The sequence below is a fragment of the Gossypium hirsutum genome, chromosome A13 (assembly GCF_007990345.1).
Source record: "Gossypium hirsutum isolate 1008001.06 chromosome A13, Gossypium_hirsutum_v2.1, whole genome shotgun sequence".
In the NCBI taxonomy this organism is placed as follows: Eukaryota; Viridiplantae; Streptophyta; class Magnoliopsida; order Malvales; family Malvaceae; genus Gossypium; species Gossypium hirsutum.
In genome coordinates, this window is record NC_053436.1 from 104,252,074 (window position 1) to 104,270,783 (window position 18,710).

General features: G+C 30.4%; 3 protein-coding genes and 1 long non-coding RNA gene across 5 annotated transcripts; 3 read left to right on the plus strand and 1 right to left on the minus strand.

Moving 5' to 3' along the window:
• The first annotated feature begins 590 nt into the window (after window positions 1–590).
• On the plus strand, window positions 591–2,757 carry LOC107893263 (gibberellin receptor GID1C-like). The gene is made up of 2 exons (NM_001398516.1): window positions 591–935; window positions 1,624–2,757. The coding sequence occupies exons 1-2, from the start codon at window positions 897–899 to the stop codon at window positions 2,704–2,706; spliced, it is 1,122 nt and encodes a 373-aa protein (NP_001385445.1). The 5' UTR covers window positions 591–896; the 3' UTR covers window positions 2,707–2,757.
• A 1,105-nt stretch (window positions 2,758–3,862) lies between these two features.
• Window positions 3,863–4,853, plus strand: LOC121212550 (uncharacterized). Its single transcript, XR_005907833.1, has 2 exons — window positions 3,863–4,041; window positions 4,458–4,853. It is a non-coding gene; the product is annotated as an uncharacterized lncRNA (long non-coding RNA).
• Window positions 4,854–8,183: 3,330 nt separating this feature from the next.
• Window positions 8,184–10,969, plus strand: LOC107893264 (gibberellin receptor GID1C). Of its 2 annotated transcripts, none has more exons than XM_016818203.2 (2): window positions 8,184–8,678; window positions 9,383–10,969. In XM_016818203.2, the coding sequence occupies exons 1-2, from the start codon at window positions 8,640–8,642 to the stop codon at window positions 10,376–10,378; spliced, it is 1,035 nt and encodes a 344-aa protein (XP_016673692.2). In that variant the 5' UTR covers window positions 8,184–8,639; the 3' UTR covers window positions 10,379–10,969. The 2 variants fall into 2 exon arrangements, with proteins under 2 accessions (XP_016673692.2, XP_016673693.2); XM_016818204.2 differs by having other exon boundaries at window positions 8,321–8,678; window positions 9,483–10,969.
• A 3,531-nt stretch (window positions 10,970–14,500) lies between these two features.
• Window positions 14,501–16,006, minus strand: LOC107894790 (histidine-containing phosphotransfer protein 1). The gene is made up of 6 exons (XM_016820005.2): window positions 15,653–16,006; window positions 15,394–15,524; window positions 15,238–15,306; window positions 15,004–15,075; window positions 14,852–14,924; window positions 14,501–14,770 (listed from the first exon to the last, which is right to left on the minus strand). Exons 1-6 carry the CDS (start codon window positions 15,710–15,712, stop codon window positions 14,726–14,728), a joined length of 450 nt encoding a protein of 149 aa, XP_016675494.1. The 5' UTR covers window positions 15,713–16,006; the 3' UTR covers window positions 14,501–14,725.
• Between the last annotated feature and the right edge of the window lie 2,704 nt (window positions 16,007–18,710).

Below are 18,710 nucleotides of genomic sequence, written 5' to 3' on the forward strand. Positions count from 1 at the left end.
CTCTTGAATTTCTCCGAACGAGATTTTATGACATGATAGTTCACACAGTTCTTGAAGTTGTACCACTTCAGTGTAGTAAGAAAAACATCTTTATTGGGATACTCCATGCCAACTTCCAATACTTGAACATTTGATGATGAACTTGAATGGTCAGGTGTTCTGTGTAAGAGCTACGAGAACTCTAAACCACTTTCGACGGAGAGGTTGATGTTGATAATGTGGTGCAGAAGTTAATATAAGATTTATATTTTGTTCTTTTTAATTTAAAATTTAAAATTTAAAATTTAAAAATTAAAAACTTAATAATTAATATTTATATAAATCTTTAATATGAATATATATTTGCGTTACATATGAAAAACTAAAATAAAAAAAATTGTACAAATTGTGATAAAACAACATCTATATGACCCAGTAAACAGTTATCTTTCGGTCGATCAATTTGTCATATCTCGTGTCCTTATTCACATCGGGTGTACTTTAGTCATTCTCTGTTTACATCTTCTAACCTGCGCCACAAGTTTCCTATCCTTCACCCACACCACGCACATATAATAACCTCCCTGTTTTAATCTATTTTATCGGTGTGAGATTTATCATTTTATTGTTCACTCTGTTTTTCTGCTCTCTTATGAACTTATAATTAAGCCAAAAAAAAAAAAGAGAGAAAAGGTTTTAATGAATTTGATAATGTGCTAAACAGCAGAAAAAAGAAGGATCTTTGGAGTGGAAAATAGCATAAGAATAGAATCTTTGTTGTTTGTTTCTTCTTCTTTTTTCCTTTTTTTAATTAAAAATGGTTTTGTGATATGAATTGTGGGTTTCTGGGTTGTTCTTCGAAAGGATCTGTTTGAAGCTTTGGGGTTTTGTTTTTGAGTCTTTGAAGAAGGGGGGAAATGGCTAGAAGAAATGAAGTCAAGCTCAATGAATGCAAGGTACAATCTTTATTCTTTGTTTTTATTTGTCAATTTCTATTATTTCTATCTAGAGTTGGATTGGCAAAGTCGGTTTTTAATGGATTTGTAATCTACTTTATGCCTTTTTTGGTTAAATGAAACCCACTGTAGCGGTGTTTTTTTTTTTTTTGGTTAGAACTTGGTATTCTTATCAAGTCTTTTCTATTTGAAGATCTTTTCTTAAAACTTTGGGGGCGTTTAGGGTTGTTGAAACTTTATTATTTTCTTGCTTTTGGTTATGTGTCTATTTAATTTGTGGATTGTTTTGCTTTTGCTTTTTAGTGATTTAGGTTTGGAGCTATTGATTGTGTTTCTCCAAGAAAGTTGGAGTTCTGTGATAGTCGTTCATTCTTTGGAGTAGTGTTATTTAAGAGGCTTGATTAGATTGTGAAGATCATATAAATCAGTGAAGGAATCTACATGTTGTTGGTTTGCATCAGCTTGCTTTGATGGATAGTTTTGTCTTTAATACATTGTGAAAAATTATGGAGTTCATAGCATGTATTCATACTGACTTTTGTTGTGTATATTGACAATTGACAAAGTGAGTTAAGTAAACAATGGATTTGATCTTTTCTTTGCCTTTGACTCTGAATAGATAGTGGTTTCCCTAAATATGTGTGCTCTTTGTTTTGATTTTTTTTTCTTTGCCTTTGTCTCCGAATAGATGGCGGTTTCCCTAAGTACGTGGGTCCTCATCTCCAATTTTAAGTTGGCTTACAATCTTCTTCGTCGACCTGATGGCACTTTCAATCGTCACTTGGCAGAGTTTCTTGATCGCAAAGTCCCTGCTAATGCGAACCCAGTTGATGGGGTTTTCTCGTTTGATGTTCTCATTGATCGTGGTACGAGCCTCCTGAGTCGGATTTATAGGCCAGCTACAGCTGAAGAGCCTCAACCGAATATTGCTGAACTTGAGAAGCCTGTTACAGCGGAGGTGGTCCCTGTTATTATTTTCTTTCACGGCGGAAGCTTTGCACATTCCTCGGCTAATAGTGCTACGTATGACACTCTATGTCGGAGATTGGTAAGCCTTTGTAAGGCTGTTGTGGTCTCCGTGAATTACCGCCGTGCACCCGAAAATAGATATCCGTGTGCTTATGATGATGGGTGGACTGCTCTCAAGTGGGTTAACTCGAGACCATGGCTTCAAAGTCAGAAAGATTCTAAGGTTCATATATATCTGGCTGGTGATAGCTCTGGTGGTAACATTGCACACCATGTTGCTCTGCGAGCCATAGAATCGGGAATTGATGTGTTGGGAAATATATTGCTCAATCCAATGTTTGGTGGACAAGAAAGAACTGAATCTGAAAAGCGTTTAGATGGGAAATACTGTGTTACTCTACGAGATCGGGACTGGTATTGGAGAGCTTATCTTCCTGAAGGCGAAGACAGAGACCATCCTGCATGTAATCCTTTTGGACCTAACGGTAGAAGTCTTGAAGGAATCAAATTTCCAAAGAGTCTTGTCGTGGTTGCCGGCTTGGACCTTATTCAGGATTGGCAATTAGCTTATGTTGAAGGGCTCAAAAAAGCTGGACAAGAGGTTAAACTTTTATACATGGAACAGGCCACGATTGGTTTCTTCTTGTTGCCGAATAGCAATCACTTCCATACTGTTACGGACGAGATAACCAAGTTCGTGAGTTCTGACTGTATTAAAACAATAGGGGAAAGAATCATGCAATGTATCGGAGCTCTATTATGCGTAGATTATGTATGTTTATTCAAATGTTTTTTAGGATAAGATGGAATTATTAATATTATTTGATAATGAATGTAAAAGTGGGTTGTAGTATTGGTTGAATGTGTGTGTGTGTGTGTGTGTCCATATTCGAGGGAAGTCCACAACAATCCAAAAGCTGCTCCCAGTTGTTGACTCATTGCCAATGCTTCCAAAACTAAAGGGGGACTGTGGGCTGAGGGAGAGATGCCTAATAATAATAGCAAAAACTAGAACTTCATGGACAATGACAGCGGCATATATAGACAGATAGATACTAGCTGTTTGGTTTTGCTTCCTCACTCATTTTTCCAATAATATTACTCATGTCTTGTTTTATTTTTATTCCATTTCCTTCTTCTTCTTTTTTAATTTCTCATTAAGTTCTATATTTTATTTTTATTTTTAATAAATTTTTAATATATTTTAATATAACTTTTTTTCAGAGAAATTGAAATAACTATTAGTTTGTTTGTTTTTTTCATTTTATTATGAATAATATTTCTTTTTTAAAATTTTTTTTAAAAGCAATCAATTGTGCATTTACAGTTATTTTTTTCAACATTGCATTTATTTTTCTTTTATTAACGGAAATTATTAATTACAATTCAATCATCATTTACTCAATTTTTGAATATTGTAGATACTAAATTGTTTTTTTATAAAAATAATTTGTACAAATTATTGTTAGAATGAATATCCTGTCAATAGATTACAATTTAAGATTTAAATTTTTTTTATCTTAATAATGATTAGATTGCTCCTTAATCCATATTCTATCAATGGAAATAGTTAATTTTGGTAATGCAAAAGAAAAAAGACAATTTCAAGTTGGTTGAGAGAAGGCTTCTAAGAGAGTTTAAATATAACTATACTTCCTACTTTTATCAAGTAATTGAGGATAAGACCCAACACATGTACGTTGTTGTCGTTGCCTGCTTGGTTTATGTTTATGTCTACAGCACATATTGGATGGATTTGTTATTTATCTTTTACGAAAATTATATGTTTCTAAATTGTTACAATTTTGACTTGATTTGTTGCGTTTTTTTAAAGAAACTAGTTTTTGGCGGTTCTATTTTTTAGGAAATTGATTCATCGGATTTATCGTTTTGTCCTTTAAAAAATCTTATAAATAGTTGGATCATTCTCCTTGTGTTCCCGTTTCTCAAAACTTTTCCAACCAAGTTTTCAATCTTGTTTTCCTAACTTATTTTTCCAGATCCTTTTTCAAGAAAAGCAATACTAATTATGTTTTACCTTCTTTATTCGGGTGTACAAATATTGAAATTTTGTGTTAATCTTTGAGGGCGACGTCTACTTCACGGCAACACCGACAAGGGCAGATTTGCTTCTAAGGTAGCGGTTCTTCTATGGCACAATAATTATTTCGTTTATTTACACACAATTTATTCTTTTCTATCAGTGCTAACGATTTGTTTTGCAGTAATATATTTTCAACAGTTAACTCTGTTATAAATTAATTTTACTTGCTCACACAAGATAGGCCTATTTATAGATTAGGTGACTTATTAAGATAATCAGATTTGAATAAGATTTTTTTGTCCTCGTACTAATTTAGTTCAGTTTGAATTTAAATTAAATAATTTAAATATAATTATAAAATTTACACGTATTAATAAGAAATATAAATTCGATATTAATGGTTGAAATTATTTTTGGATGTGAAATGACCTTAGAACTTTATTTTTACGATACGAATATAGAATCATGGTGGTACATTATGAGTTTGACATGATTAATGTACTACGCAGAATGGGATGAATTATGAGATAGGGACAATGCGAGAGATGGATGGATGGAGAACGGTAAATAGGATGAGGAAATGAATTTAGATTCAAGAAAATGAGACTTTACCTAATTTTTGAGAATATATATTATTGGTATTCAAACCAGCAATGGTGATATCCTCAAGTGGGTCATCATGTACACATCAGTATTAGGTTTAGTTTTCTTAATACAATCTTCTTTTAAACTGAAGATGTAAATAAGCACCTCCAGGGTCTTGATGTTCTCGTTGTGGGTAAGGTATACTTTCATATGCTCTCAGTTGTGGAGTAAGGATCAAATAAGTGCACGAACCAGACGATCATTGGACAGAGTGTAACTTATATCTTTCAGCTCACTTATCATATTAAATACTTCTCTTACATGCTGTCTCATATTATGATTAATCATTTATTGTTAGTGTCAAATTTGGTTGTGAGATACCTGAGTTTAGTGATGGAGGTGCCACCAAACTTCACCTTAAGAACAATCCCTTCTATGTTGGGTCGTATTCTCATCTTCAAGCTTTTTGTAAACATTATTTAGAACCTCGTAAATTTATTGTTACTAAAAAACATACTAAATTTTTTTACCCTAGATTTCAAGATTTCCCTTTTAATCTTCAACTTTTTTTTTCTTTTATTTTTAATTTGCATTAGCTTTACTTGTATATTAAAAAAAAATGAATTCATATAGTAGGCCTTAAGGTAAAGAAAAAGAAACCGACACACTTACTAAAAAATTGATAGTTAATCTTATATTTGATCTAATCTCGAAGTTTGAATCAATTTATTTTAAATTTATTAATAATATTTAATTTTAATATTAAAACATTAAATAATATAAAAATAAATTATTAACATTTTTAAAATCAATACTATTATTAAATCTGTTTGGTATCATGAGTTAATAAAATTTGAAATAGAAATAACAAATATTATTATAATATTTTTATATCTTAAATGTATATTTTTATAATATATTTTTAATAAATGACTTAACTATTTATCTAGAAAAATCTCTTTTAAAAAATATATTATTTTTTAAAATAATTACCCACTTTCATAAAAATAATTTTATTTAAAAAAAGTTAATGTAATTTTTGGTCTCTAAATTTGACAATTAGATTAATTTTGATACCTATTTTTCTTTTGGTCCACTTTACTATCTAAATTTAGCAATTAAATCATTTGTAATCTTGAATTTGGAAAATGTAAAACATTGATGACATGATACTTTAAGGTTACACTACACATCACTTAAAAAATAATATAGACAACTTCAATATGTCACTCAAGACTAAAATGGACCGTTGCTAATTTCAGGAACCATAATAGATAAAAGGGGTAAAGTATAAAAATAGTTACTTTTATTTGTCTTAAATTATATTTTAGTCACTTATGTTTGAAATGTTACGTTTTAGTCACTTACGTTAAGGTCTTGTTACGAAATTGTCACTCTACCGTTAAGCTCCGTTACCTCCCTAACGACGATCCTATGTGGCAATCCAAATTAAATTTATTTAATTAAAAACCTATTTTCATCCCAGCAATTGGACATCTAAGCTGGCATTTAAAACCCATTTGGACTGCCACGTAGGGCTGTCGTTAGGGAGGTAACAGAGTTTAACAATAGAGTGACCACTTCGTAATAAAAAGATAACGTAAGTGATTAAAACGTAACATTTCAAATATAATTGACTAAAATATAATCTGAGGCAAACAAAAGTGACTACTTTTGTTTTTTACCCTAAATTAAAGCTACAAATATTAAAATAAATTTAATTAACAAATTCAAGATAAAAAAACATTTTTTATTACTTTTCACTTTCTAATATATTTAATAATTTTTATTACCTTTAAGTGCTCTAATTTTTAATAATATATTTCAAAATTTTGGTTTGTTTCAAATTTAAAATTTGAATTTAAATTGAGATTTTTCCAATATAGATTAAATATAATAATACATAAATATTCAAAATAAGCACAAATTTAGTAAGGATGAAAATTCATGAAAACGACAACAGCCTAAATAAGAAACGGCATCGATTTTCCGCCATTTTCCTTTCCCATAATGGTATGGTATTTCCCTGGTTTGGATGCCTAGAATAGGTGTAAAGTATCATTTGATATAAATAATCATCTCAGGAAGTCAAAGGGGAGATCTGACGGACTCCGTTTGTCCTCACGTGACCTGACGTCGGCGCATGCGGGGTAGCTTTTGTTTTGTACCCTTTTTTGTTTCTTCCTCTAAATAAAATCAAATTTAAAATTAAGAAAAAAAATCATTTCCGTTATCGTTAGTTTCCAATTTATTAGAAGGAAACCATTTTGTTTTAGGGGATTATTTTGTTAGTTAAAAAAGTGACTTTTGGGTCAACGGTGTGTTTATTTCTCGGTGAAAATTCTAATCTAAAGGCATATTCAATATGAATTAGTCAATTAGCCAATAAATTATTAGTAAGGGAAACAGTTCGTGGGTTAGACTAATTTTTTTCTTATAAATTCATATAATTGATCAATTTTATAATTTATTCAAACTGATTTAGCATTGATTGAAATTAGATAAAAGAATAGTAAGCATCCTTATAATAAGATTTAAATTGCATTTTGCTCCTTCTATTAAAGAGATAAATAAGTTAATCATTGTATGTTAGATCAAAGAGTAAATTGGTCATTTGTTAAAATTTCATCTATTTTTACTATTAAAAATTGGTTTTTGTATGTCAGCATGATATACAGACAATACAACTTGTGTCACTATCTAGTTATTCCATCAAACACACTAGTTTTTAATTGTACAAATAGATAAATTTTTTAAAAGGATTAATTTGCTCTTTGATCTAATGCACAATGATTAATCTACCATTTTTTTAAGTAGATGGAGCAAAATACAATCTGATTACTAGTATAAGAGCCTTTATGGTACTTTTACCTTGAAATCGTTCAATCTATTGAATTGAATTAGATTGGAACTGGTTTTTAGTTAACTTTTATATTATAAATTTTTTAGACAATGTGCCTAGAATTAGACATAACCCTCTTCTACCCTTAAATAAGAGGATAAATGCACTTTGACGCACTCGAATCCATACCCTTTTAGGCTGACAACAATGTTAATACCAAATGAATTAAGACTCAATCGACTTATATTACACTCTATATTTGTTTTTAATATAAAAACCCCAAATTTTAATACTTAATTTTATCATTTAAACCAAAAAAAAAATTCTTAACCAAAATATTTTTTATATTATATATTATAAACATGTTTTTAAAATAAAAAAATTTACATATATTAAAAGAATTAAATTGATGAACTCAATTACAAAATTTCATGATGAAGAACCTATCCACATAATTTTTTATCACAATTTTTAACGCCCTACAAAATCAATTTTAACCATTATAATTTACTTAATTCAAGTGATTGAATAGAAAATTATTGATTATTTTTTTATAATTAAAGATAATGTAACCTAAATTCATTTTTATATTTTTAAAATTCAAATATATGATTATTGTGATTAGTAAATTCGTCAACGGATGTATTTATATGAGATTTGTATTCTGTTCTTTTTAATTTAAAATTTAAAATTTATATAAATCTCTAATATAAATATATATTTGTGTTAAATATGAAAAATTAAAATAAAAAAAATTGTACAATATTCGATAAAACAACATCTATAGGACCCAGTAAACAGTTATCTTTCGGCCGATCAATTTGTCATATCTCATGTCCTTATTCACATTAGGTGTACTTTAGTCATTCTCCGTTTACATCTTCTAACCTGCGCCACAAGTTTCCTATCCTTCACCCACACCACACACATATAATAACCTCCCTGTTTTAATTTATTTATTGGTGTGAGATTTATCATTTTATTGTTCACTCTGTTTTTCTGCTCTCTTATGAACTTATAATTAAGCCAAAAAGAAAAAAAAGGTTTTAATGAATTTGATAATGAGCTGAACAGCAGAAAAAAGAGGGATCTTTGGAGTGGAAAATAGAATAAGAATAGAATCTTTGTTGTTTGTTTCTTCTTTAAAAAAAAATAAAAACAAAATTGGTTTTGTGATATGAATTGTGGGTTTCTGGGTTGTTCTTCGAAAGGATCTGTTTTAAGCTTTGGGGTTTTGTTTTTGAGTCTTTAAAGAAGGGGGGAAATGGCTAGAAGTAATGAAGTCAACCTCAATGAATGCAAGGTACGATCTTTATTCTTTGTTTTTATTTGTCAATTTCTTTATTTCTATCTAGAGTTGGATTGTCAAACTTGGTTTTTAATGGATTTGTAATATATTTTATGCCTTTTTTGGTTAAATGAAACCCAGTGTAGCGGGGTTTTTTTTTTTTTTGTTAGAGCTTGGTAGTCTTATCCAGTCTTTTCTATTTGAAGATCTTTTCTTAAAACTTTGGAGGCATTTAGGGTTGTTGAAACTTTATTATTTTCTTGTTTTTGGGGTATGTGTCTATTTAATTTGTGGATTGTTTTGCTTTTGGTTTTTAGTGATTTAGGTTTGGAGCTATTGATTGTGTTTCTCCAAGAAAGTTGGAGTTTTCTGATAGTAGTTCATTCTTTGGATTAGTGTTATTTAAGAGACTTGATTAGATTGCGAAGATCATATAAATCAGTGAAGGAATCTATATGTTGTTGGTTTGGATCAGCTTGCTTTGATGGATTTTGTCTTTTAACACCTTGTGTAAAAATTATGGAGTTCATAGCATGTATTTCATACTGACTTTTTTTGTGTATATTGACAATTGACAAAGTGAGTTAAGTAAACAATGGATTTGATCTTTTCTTTGCCTTTGACACTGAATAGATAGTGGTTTCCCTAAATATATGTGTTGCTTGGAAGATGAAGCTCTTTGTTTTGATTTTTTTTTCTTTGCCTTTGTCTCTGAATAGATGGTGGTTCCCCTAAATACGTGGGTCCTCATCTCCAATTTTAAGTTGGCTTACAATCTTCTTCGTCGACCTGATGGCACTTTCAATCGTCACTTGGCAGAGTTTCTTGATCGCAAAGTCCCTGCTAATGCGAACCCAGTTGATGGGGTTTTCTCGTTTGATGTTCTCATTGATCGTGGTACGAGCCTCCTGAGTCGGATTTATAGGCCGACTACAGCTGAAGAGCCTCAACTGAATATTGCTGAACTTGAGAAGCCTGTTATGGCGGCGGTGGTCCCTGTTATTATTTTCTTTCACGGTGGAAGCTTTGCACATTCCTCGGCTAATAGTGCTATATATGACACTCTATGTCGGAGATTGGTAAGCCTTTGTAAGGCTGTTGTGGTCTCCGTGAATTATCGCCGTGCACCTGAAAATAGATATCCGTGTGCTTATGATGATGGGTGGACTGCTCTCAAGTGGGTTAACTCTAGACCATGGCTTCAAAGTCAGAAAGATTCTAAGGTTCATATATATCTAGCTGGAGATAGCTCTGGTGGCAACATTGCACACCATGTTGCTCTGCGAGCCATAGAATCAGGAATTGATGTATTGGGAAATATATTGCTCAATCCAATGTTTGGTGGACAAGAAAGAACTGAATCTGAAAAGCGTTTAGATGGGAAATACTTTGTTACTCTACGAGATCGGGACTGGTATTGGAGAGCTTATCTTCCTGAAGGTGAAGACAGAGATCATCTTGCATGTAACCCTTTTGGACCAAACGGTAGAAGTCTCGAAGGAATCAAATTTCCAAAGAGTCTTGTCGTGGTTGCCGGCTTGGACCTTATTCAGGATTGGCAATTGGCTTATGTTGAAGGGCTCAAAAAAGCTGGGCAAGAGGTTAAACTTTTATACATGGAACAGGCCACGATTGGTTTCTACTTGTTGCCGAATAACAATCACTTCCATACTGTTATGGACGAGATAAGCAAATTCGTGAGTTCTGACTGTTAATATAATTAACCTGACCTACAGGCTGCCATAAATGACAGGAGCTTGACATTCCTCCCCTTGTTCCAACCAACAAGTTTGCAGTTTATGATTGTGTAGTATTACTAGTTAGTGTCGTATTAATGCTGGTATTATTTTGCTCCATATTTTCTGACTACCGAGCTTGATTATATGGTAAAGAAGAGGTATTCCAGCGCATAGCTGGATCAGGATGTGTTCTGGTCTGCATTCACTCGCCTGGGCTTGAGTGTTATAGTTCGATGAAGCTCTTGTTTCGGTTAGAGCCTTTTTGACTATGTTTTAGCAGACTAAGTTTAAGAGTTACAAATTCTGGCTTCTTGCCACAAAGGAGAAGAAGACAGGAATATATGGATAACATTCGGTAACCGATCAAGGGATCGATGTCTGGCTAATGTTATATATATATATGCTAATTCTAGAACATGGATTAGAGAGTTCTCCATGGCTTTTATGACCCTGTATGTTTATACATATGTGTTAGTATATATAAAGATGTTTGCTTAAATCACTCTCCTCCCTTGTCTGACGTTCAGCTTTTTCTCCAATTTAAATGTGGGTATTTTATTTGCTCTATCATTGTTTGATACACTACCGGACAAGTGTAAATACAACTATATATATATCCTATTAAGATTGAGACATTTTGGACTCTCTTGTTTACAAGCAGGTACACTCTTTTAACTCTTAATCAGGTATGGTAATATATATTTGTGAGGAATCAGAAGGTAGGCATTTCATGCATTAAATCCCAGCAGGGACAAAAGGGGTATCAACACACCTTTGACAAATGATTGGAAGCAAATTCTAGTAAGTTTTTAATTATTTTTCTATCTATGGGATTGGGATTTTGATTTAATAATTTATTGTCATTTCTTGAATGCTTGTTATTATGGTATGGATGATTAAATTTGGAGGGCTGAATCTTTGCATACAATACAGGAATTGGCTTGTTTTGAAAAAGGAAAGGAAAAAAAAGAAAAAAACATACATGGTATATTAATGGTGGTTGCAAAATGGATGACATTAAAAGGGGGACCACTTGAGAGGGCATACACCATCCCTTTTTTTGTAAGCTGTTATGATTTGCTGTCATAGTGCTAAAAGAATATTAGCATAATGTTAAAGAACAGCTAGGCTTTTTGATAATGACATCAAAAGCCCTGTCTAATTGACTTTAATGGAAAATATGGCACTATCTTAAGAAATAAATTTGATTTCATTTTGTCCCTCTTTGTTTCTTCTTAACCTATATGACAATGTCAACTATTGTGATTTTCTTTTATTCCCATCCTACAACAAGATTATTGTTTTGCTTCTAATCATGCATTCTGACTAGGATTTGCATCTGAAATTTCTGCTCATAAACCTTTCTATTTCATTATTATTGAATATTGATGGTTTTAAGACTCTGGAAACATGAAATAATTTATACATTCGAATGTTTCCAAAATCATCAGCTTACCATTTTGTTTACGAAAGATATCATACAGGTTGAGGATAGTGCCAACATTTATATCATAATCAAATTGGTACACAGCCAATGCAAGATTCATGCCTATTCTCAAAGACAATAAACCTTTAGATTTATAAAAATCTTGAAAATTAAACGCATTTTGATATGATACAGCTGTTTATAAACCTCTTGCCGCTGTTAGATCCTCATAATAGTTTGGCATTTTCTTTTAGTCAACTTAAAATTTTGTCTCTCAATTTTATAGAAAGTTTTGAGTGTTATAAAAGGAGATGAGTTTAGATAGTAGTAACGCCTTGTTGAGATAATATACACAATGCAGTATCACCTATCAAGAAAATAGTGATCACATCATTTTCTTAGTAAGTGATGATGCACCATGCACAATCCATTCTAACTAAATATTTAATACATTCAAAATTATAAAAAGATAAAATTTTAATTTAATTTAAAGATAATATTAATTTATTAAAGGAGATCTAAAAACTCCAAGAATAACATCAAATCTGACATTCAAATTTATAAAAATCTTAGAAAAAATTACATCAATTGACATCTATACACTTGGAAAGCATGAAAAAGATTGAAGAAGATGAAAAAGATGTTGGGTGATGATGATATGAGCTTTTTATAAGATAATATAAGAAAAAGAAGACAAATCTATTTTATATATTCTGTCATTACAGCATACATTTTGGCTTTGTTTGCAGGTTTGCAGCAACGTAGGGGGACATCCCTGTCATCTTCAAGTAGTTTTCACCCTTATAAAATATTAATAAAATATTTATGTTCATTGAATGTGAATCACAACAAATTATGTAATGAATGCTGCTGTTCAAATATAGAAAACTTCAGACATAGAAATCACCCCATCAGCGTGCCCTTTCCCTTTCTTTTCAATGCCGAAAATACCGCAGTTATGACCTATCTTTTATCCCTTAAGAGTATGATTATGTGTCGGACATAAATACGTTTAGAGTTAATTACATCATCCATTCTTAAATAACGGTGATCATTTTAAATTAGTTTTTAAATTTTGAAATATTCTAATTATTATGTTTAAATTATCAAAGTTATATAGTCTTTTTGTTATTAAAATTATTAATTTAATTATTAAAGTAGATGTTATATATCATGTGGCATAAATTAAAATAATTTTTTTAAAAAAAATGAATGTTGTGAAAATAAATGTAATAAAAATATTAATTTTGAAGTTTTTGAAGCTTTTATAAAAGATTTCTTTTTTCTGTCTTATTTTACTTTTAGTTTTTACTTTAAAATTTATGTGACAACGTTTTACTTTTCTTTAAAATTTTCATTTTAAATTATTTCTGATATGATTTGACTTGTCATTTAATGTTGAAATTAATGATTTTAATAATGGAATGACTTAATTGATATAATATAAACAATTTAGATATATAATTAGAATGTTTAAAATTTAGGAACCAATTTAAAATAAGGGTCATAATTTGAAGATGTTAGATGCAATTAACTCATACGTTTATATATATTTGAAGTTTTTTACATATATATATATTTAATCGAATATATTTTTCATAAATCATATCAATATTTAATGGTTTGAATCACAAACCTTTTTTTTTTCAATTTGGTACTTAATTTTTTTGGGGTCATAAATAGTATCTAAACTATTTTCTCTCTCCAAATTGGTAGGTTCATTAGTCCAACCTACAAACCGTACCTAAATTATGTCATTTTTCTCATTTTAGTATTTAACCATTTTTTTTGTCAAAAATGGTACCTAAACTACTTTTTTTTCTCAAGTTGGTATCTTTATTAGTTCGACCGTTAGTCAATCAAGGTTTTTAAAACCAAATCGATAGTTAAACTAACCAGGCCTCTAGTTCTCGGTTTGATTGATTTATTTGATTCAATCAAATAAATTATTTAAAAATAAAAAATATTTAAAAAAGAGTGCTTCGTACAACCAATTTGGTTCGCGCGTTAATCAGATCAGCCCCTATCTCCAAAACAATACTCGACCGATTCCCAATCGAACTAGTTCAACCGGTCAAATCCCGTTTGACTCTAAAAACACTTGTTTTAATTGATGAAAGAACTTTTTAGATCTCGTCAAGTCGAGTAATAGGCAGTCAAGTTTGAAAATAAAAATTATTCGTTGTCTTCTCAACCTTGAGAGAATAAATTTCGAATATTGCTAACTTTCCAGATATTATAAAAAAAAGAAAATAAATTGAAAAATTATATAAAAGAAAAAAAGTAAGAAATTGTTTTTAAAAATTTATATGACGTGGTAGTCTATTATTGGAGTTTTTTAATATAAAATTTTGAGGTAAAATGGATAAAATTATTAGTTTAGGTATTACTTGTGACTTAAAAAAATTAGGTATCAATTTAAGAATTAAACTTTGAAAAAATAGACTTAATGGTTTAACTAACCTACTAACCTACTAACTTCAGAACAAAAATAATTTAAGCTATAAACGTCAATTAATCAATAAAGTACGTCAATGAGACACAGTCGGTGATCAATATGTGGTTGGAAGATCTCCCCATCTTCATACATGGTGGTGGTTAAGCTAGTTGATCGAATTTGTTGCATGTATATCCATATTTAGGGTCTAATATGAAAATTGGCACTTGCATCATTAGGAGCTATGTTGGCCTTGATTAAAACGCAGCAGTGATAATACCAGACATGTCTGAACAATGTCTGGTTTAGTACAGAGTTGAAAAGAGAAGAAGAGCTTGTTATTCCTAAATAGATTGATAATTATTGGAATTCACAAGATTCGTTATGATACAAGCTTTTAAGCTCAGAAGTAGATACCATACCCAAAATCCCCATTCTCTGCACATAGGTCCTTTTAGAATTACACAGGGATTGAGCCACCAGCATTCAAGATTTGTTGTTCAAGCTGGCATTCAAAAAAACAAAAGGGAGAGTCAATTCTCAAGACTAAGTTGGAACATTGATACAAGATTGGTCCTAATTTTACCTGGAACATAGATTCAAGCTTGGTTTTAATAATGCCATACTCATGCTTCACTTGTTGCAGACATTTAAGACATCTATATATTAATGTAAGACATCAAGATTTCACTGGATATATAATCAAATGTAATGATCCAAGGCATAAATTCGACTCACCCTTCCACGTTGTGAGCTTCGCAATAGTTCCGGAAGACGATGCAGAGTTTCTGAACTCTGTGAGCACCAATGCTGTTCATTTCACAACATTTTAGCCATGGAAATGAATCAATATGAATGGGATTCACAGCTTGCTAGACAATTAAGAATGTTAATAAATTCATGGTCAAGTGGTGGCAAATGAGATTAACCCAAAATAGAAAGAAAAAGCTTATGTGAGGTAAATAGTATTACCTGGAGCTGCTACCTTTCAACTGGTGAACCTGAGCATCCATCCTTTTGAAATCTATGATCTGCTGCTCTCTAAATTTAAACATCAGGAGTAATCATAATCAAATTACATTAAAGAGTAAAAGCATGGTAGAAAATAGGGTCTTGATCCTCACTCACAGTGCTTTACTCAGTTCATTAAGAAGTCTTTCAGAATCTTCAAAGAAAAGAGACACTACTTCCACAACAAAATCTGGGTTATTTTCATCTTGGAGTGACTGAAGTTGGGTGAATTGTTCATCCAGAAAACCCTAATAATAAAACAAGAAATGGGGGTTAGAGAAAACATAAAATGATTTTGGGGGGGGGGAGGAACATTAAACCCAGATTTTCTTGAATGCCAAACAGTCTGCTAAGACTACCAACAAACAGAACTAACCTCATGGTAGAGTGAGGTTCTGTAGTCAACTAGTTGCCTTTGCAACTGAATCAAATCCATTGCAGCTTTTCTTTTTAAGAATTATATGTATAAAATATATATCATGTCATTGGATTAAAATGAGTGGAAAACTGGATATTATAGTGTTAGGAGGTGGAAGTGGACTATGTAAAGTCACACTTTTCCTGTTTCTCTCTCTCTCTCTTATTATTTTTGCTTCACTCTCTCCAGTCCCCTCTGGGAAAATCTCACTATTAATGATGACCATGTTGAAAACTGAATTTATATATAAACATGTATATGATATACATCTGTATGTATGAATATTTAAAGTATCAAAAGATACAAAACTTGATGCCATTTACCATTCACCTTCCCAACTTCTTTTTCTCCCTTTGATCAATTATTGCCGTTTCTTTCTTTCTTTATCTTTATACCAGTAGTTCCTTCAATTGTTTATTGTCTCAACAACTCCTCCTTAAGTTCATCGACTAATATCCAACAAATTACCATTATAACATATGAATATAATATAAAAAATTTATCATATAATATAAATGTAAAAGTATCATAATTTTAATATTAAGAGAGATTATATTTTATCCCGGATAATTTTTCTGTTAAATATTTCATCTATTTTTATGATTAATTTTTTTTGTTAATTATACTAATTTTTTATAGTAAAAATGGATAAAATTTTTAATTTACCTTTTAACAATATTATTTAAATCGAACTGAAATGACTAATTAAATCGGGAATCAATATGAACCAATTAAATCTAGAATCGATATTTAAAGTAAAAATGGGACCAAATAAATTGTTATTGCAGGATGGGAGATTGGATAAAGTTTGAGAGAATGGATTGATGAGGGTGCAAGAAAAGGGTTGATTTATCGCTTTGGAATGAGGACTTTGTCCCACAAGATTAATTACAGGACATTGAAAAAGGTAATGTGAAAACCATGTTACAATGTTCCATGTTTTGCATTAGAGCTATTTTGTGTATTGGTTTAGTCTTTTCCAAAAATAAATAAAAATAAATAAAGGGATGATAAAAGCACTCTTTAAAAGATTAAAAACTATTGCAATAGCTAAAATTGTGCAGCTCCCTAAGATTTTATTTATATTAACTCTAAAAAAATTATAAGATGTTTTAATTTTTTTTACTTATATTTTTGTAACTTATGGTAATAAAGATAGTATAAATAGAGAGTATGTATAAATTTATTATAGTTTTAATAAAAAGTTGAATCCTTTCATTTTTCTTTTAATTTTGTAATGCGTTATTAACCTGTAGATTGAATATATAAAAGATAGAAATCATGTTATCAAAAAAGTCTGCCCATGAGTTCCGTAATGATAACTAAATGGCAAGTCCAACACATTAATATCATCTTACACTGGACTCTCGATTATAAATACCTCCGAGAATGAGGAAGAGATGATTGACTATCCAAGAATACCAAGCTTATACTCTGTTAACTCATCTTCAGCTTTTAACCTTAACACTCTCCTTACCTTCATTCTTTCTAACTTCCATCTCTCTGCCTTGACTGAGTGAACCAGCCTCTGCAACAACCACCACTCTCTTCTCCATATCTCCTCCTTGTTATATCACTGTATCAACAAATTCGTTTTAGTGATAATTTGGTAGATTTTTTTATTAAGGCATTGCCAAACAAAACGTTTGAAAGATTGGTAGTCTAGTATACAAGATTTGAATGCATCGACTCAAATATGTAATGTGATGTTGACATTAGGGGCCGGGAGTCTAAAACATGTGTACTCTTTTCCTGATAAAGGTTTTTAACAAGATAACTTATAAAAGAAAATTATGCATTCTTTTTTCTGCATTAAGTTTTTATCCCTCAGAATTTCTTGTAACAAGGTTTTAAGGACATTTAAAGAAAAATGTTGTAAATCTATTGATAAAAGGATGTCCTACAACTTCGAAAATCCTCGAGAATTTTTTTTTGTAACCCCTAAAGAATTTATAGGGTGTCTTTTAATTCTCTTATTCATTATTTTATAACCCACGATAGTGGAAATTGGTAAATAAAAAGCATGTATAAACTTATTGTATTTCAAGTAAAAATAAATAAATTGTCCTATTTTTATTTACTCTTGATACTTCCCTCTTCTTCTTACTACAATTCTCTCAATTTCATAATATTGGAAACTTCTTCCTTTACTCAGTTATTCAAAAATATTAATATTTAAAATAAGATTTAAATAAAAAATATTATAGTAACAAGATCAAAATTCTTACCTAAACTTGAATCCATGAGTAGGTGTAAAAAAATCAAGTGGGTAAGTTTTAGTACATAAGCATATCCATTCATCTTACCTACTCCCCCATATTCTTTATGTTTCTTCCTACTCTTTCCCCTTAATTGATATATAATTATATGTGATGTCAATATTCGTCCAAACGAATTTTATCAGGTTTTTGCTCTTCATTCCACAGTTGTGGGATGTAATGTTGTTGTCTCATTGGTTAATATATTTCATATGATTTGGAGTCCACAAAGTATTTGCTTTTAAAATCTTTTGCTTTTTTGGCTTTTACTCTGTAAAGGTTATCTTTCTTATACCATCTTTAATCATCTTTCTATTAATTATTATTTGTGATGTTGAAATGTTTCATCTTTTATATTTCTATATATATATACTAGGTAAGGAAGAAAATAATAATGAGAAATAAAGGGGAAGATTTTTTAGGCATATCAAGCTTTTATAGATGCACACATGATTGCCCTTTTCAAGACCACCCCAGCTTTCTAAAATTATCCTAATTAAATGAATTTGAAGAAAAATTAGAAAACTTACTTTGTATTATCTGCTTTCCAAAATTATCCTAATTAAATGAATTTGAAGAAAAATTAGCTAACTTACTTTGTATTATATTCGGATATTAATTTAATTGTTTCATAAAATCACTTTTAAAAAATGACATTCATCGTTATAATTGTGAACATATTTCTATATGATAAATGATGGAGTAAATAGAAGAATTTGAATTGGGTTAATGCTAGATATAAGGAACCTAGAGTGACA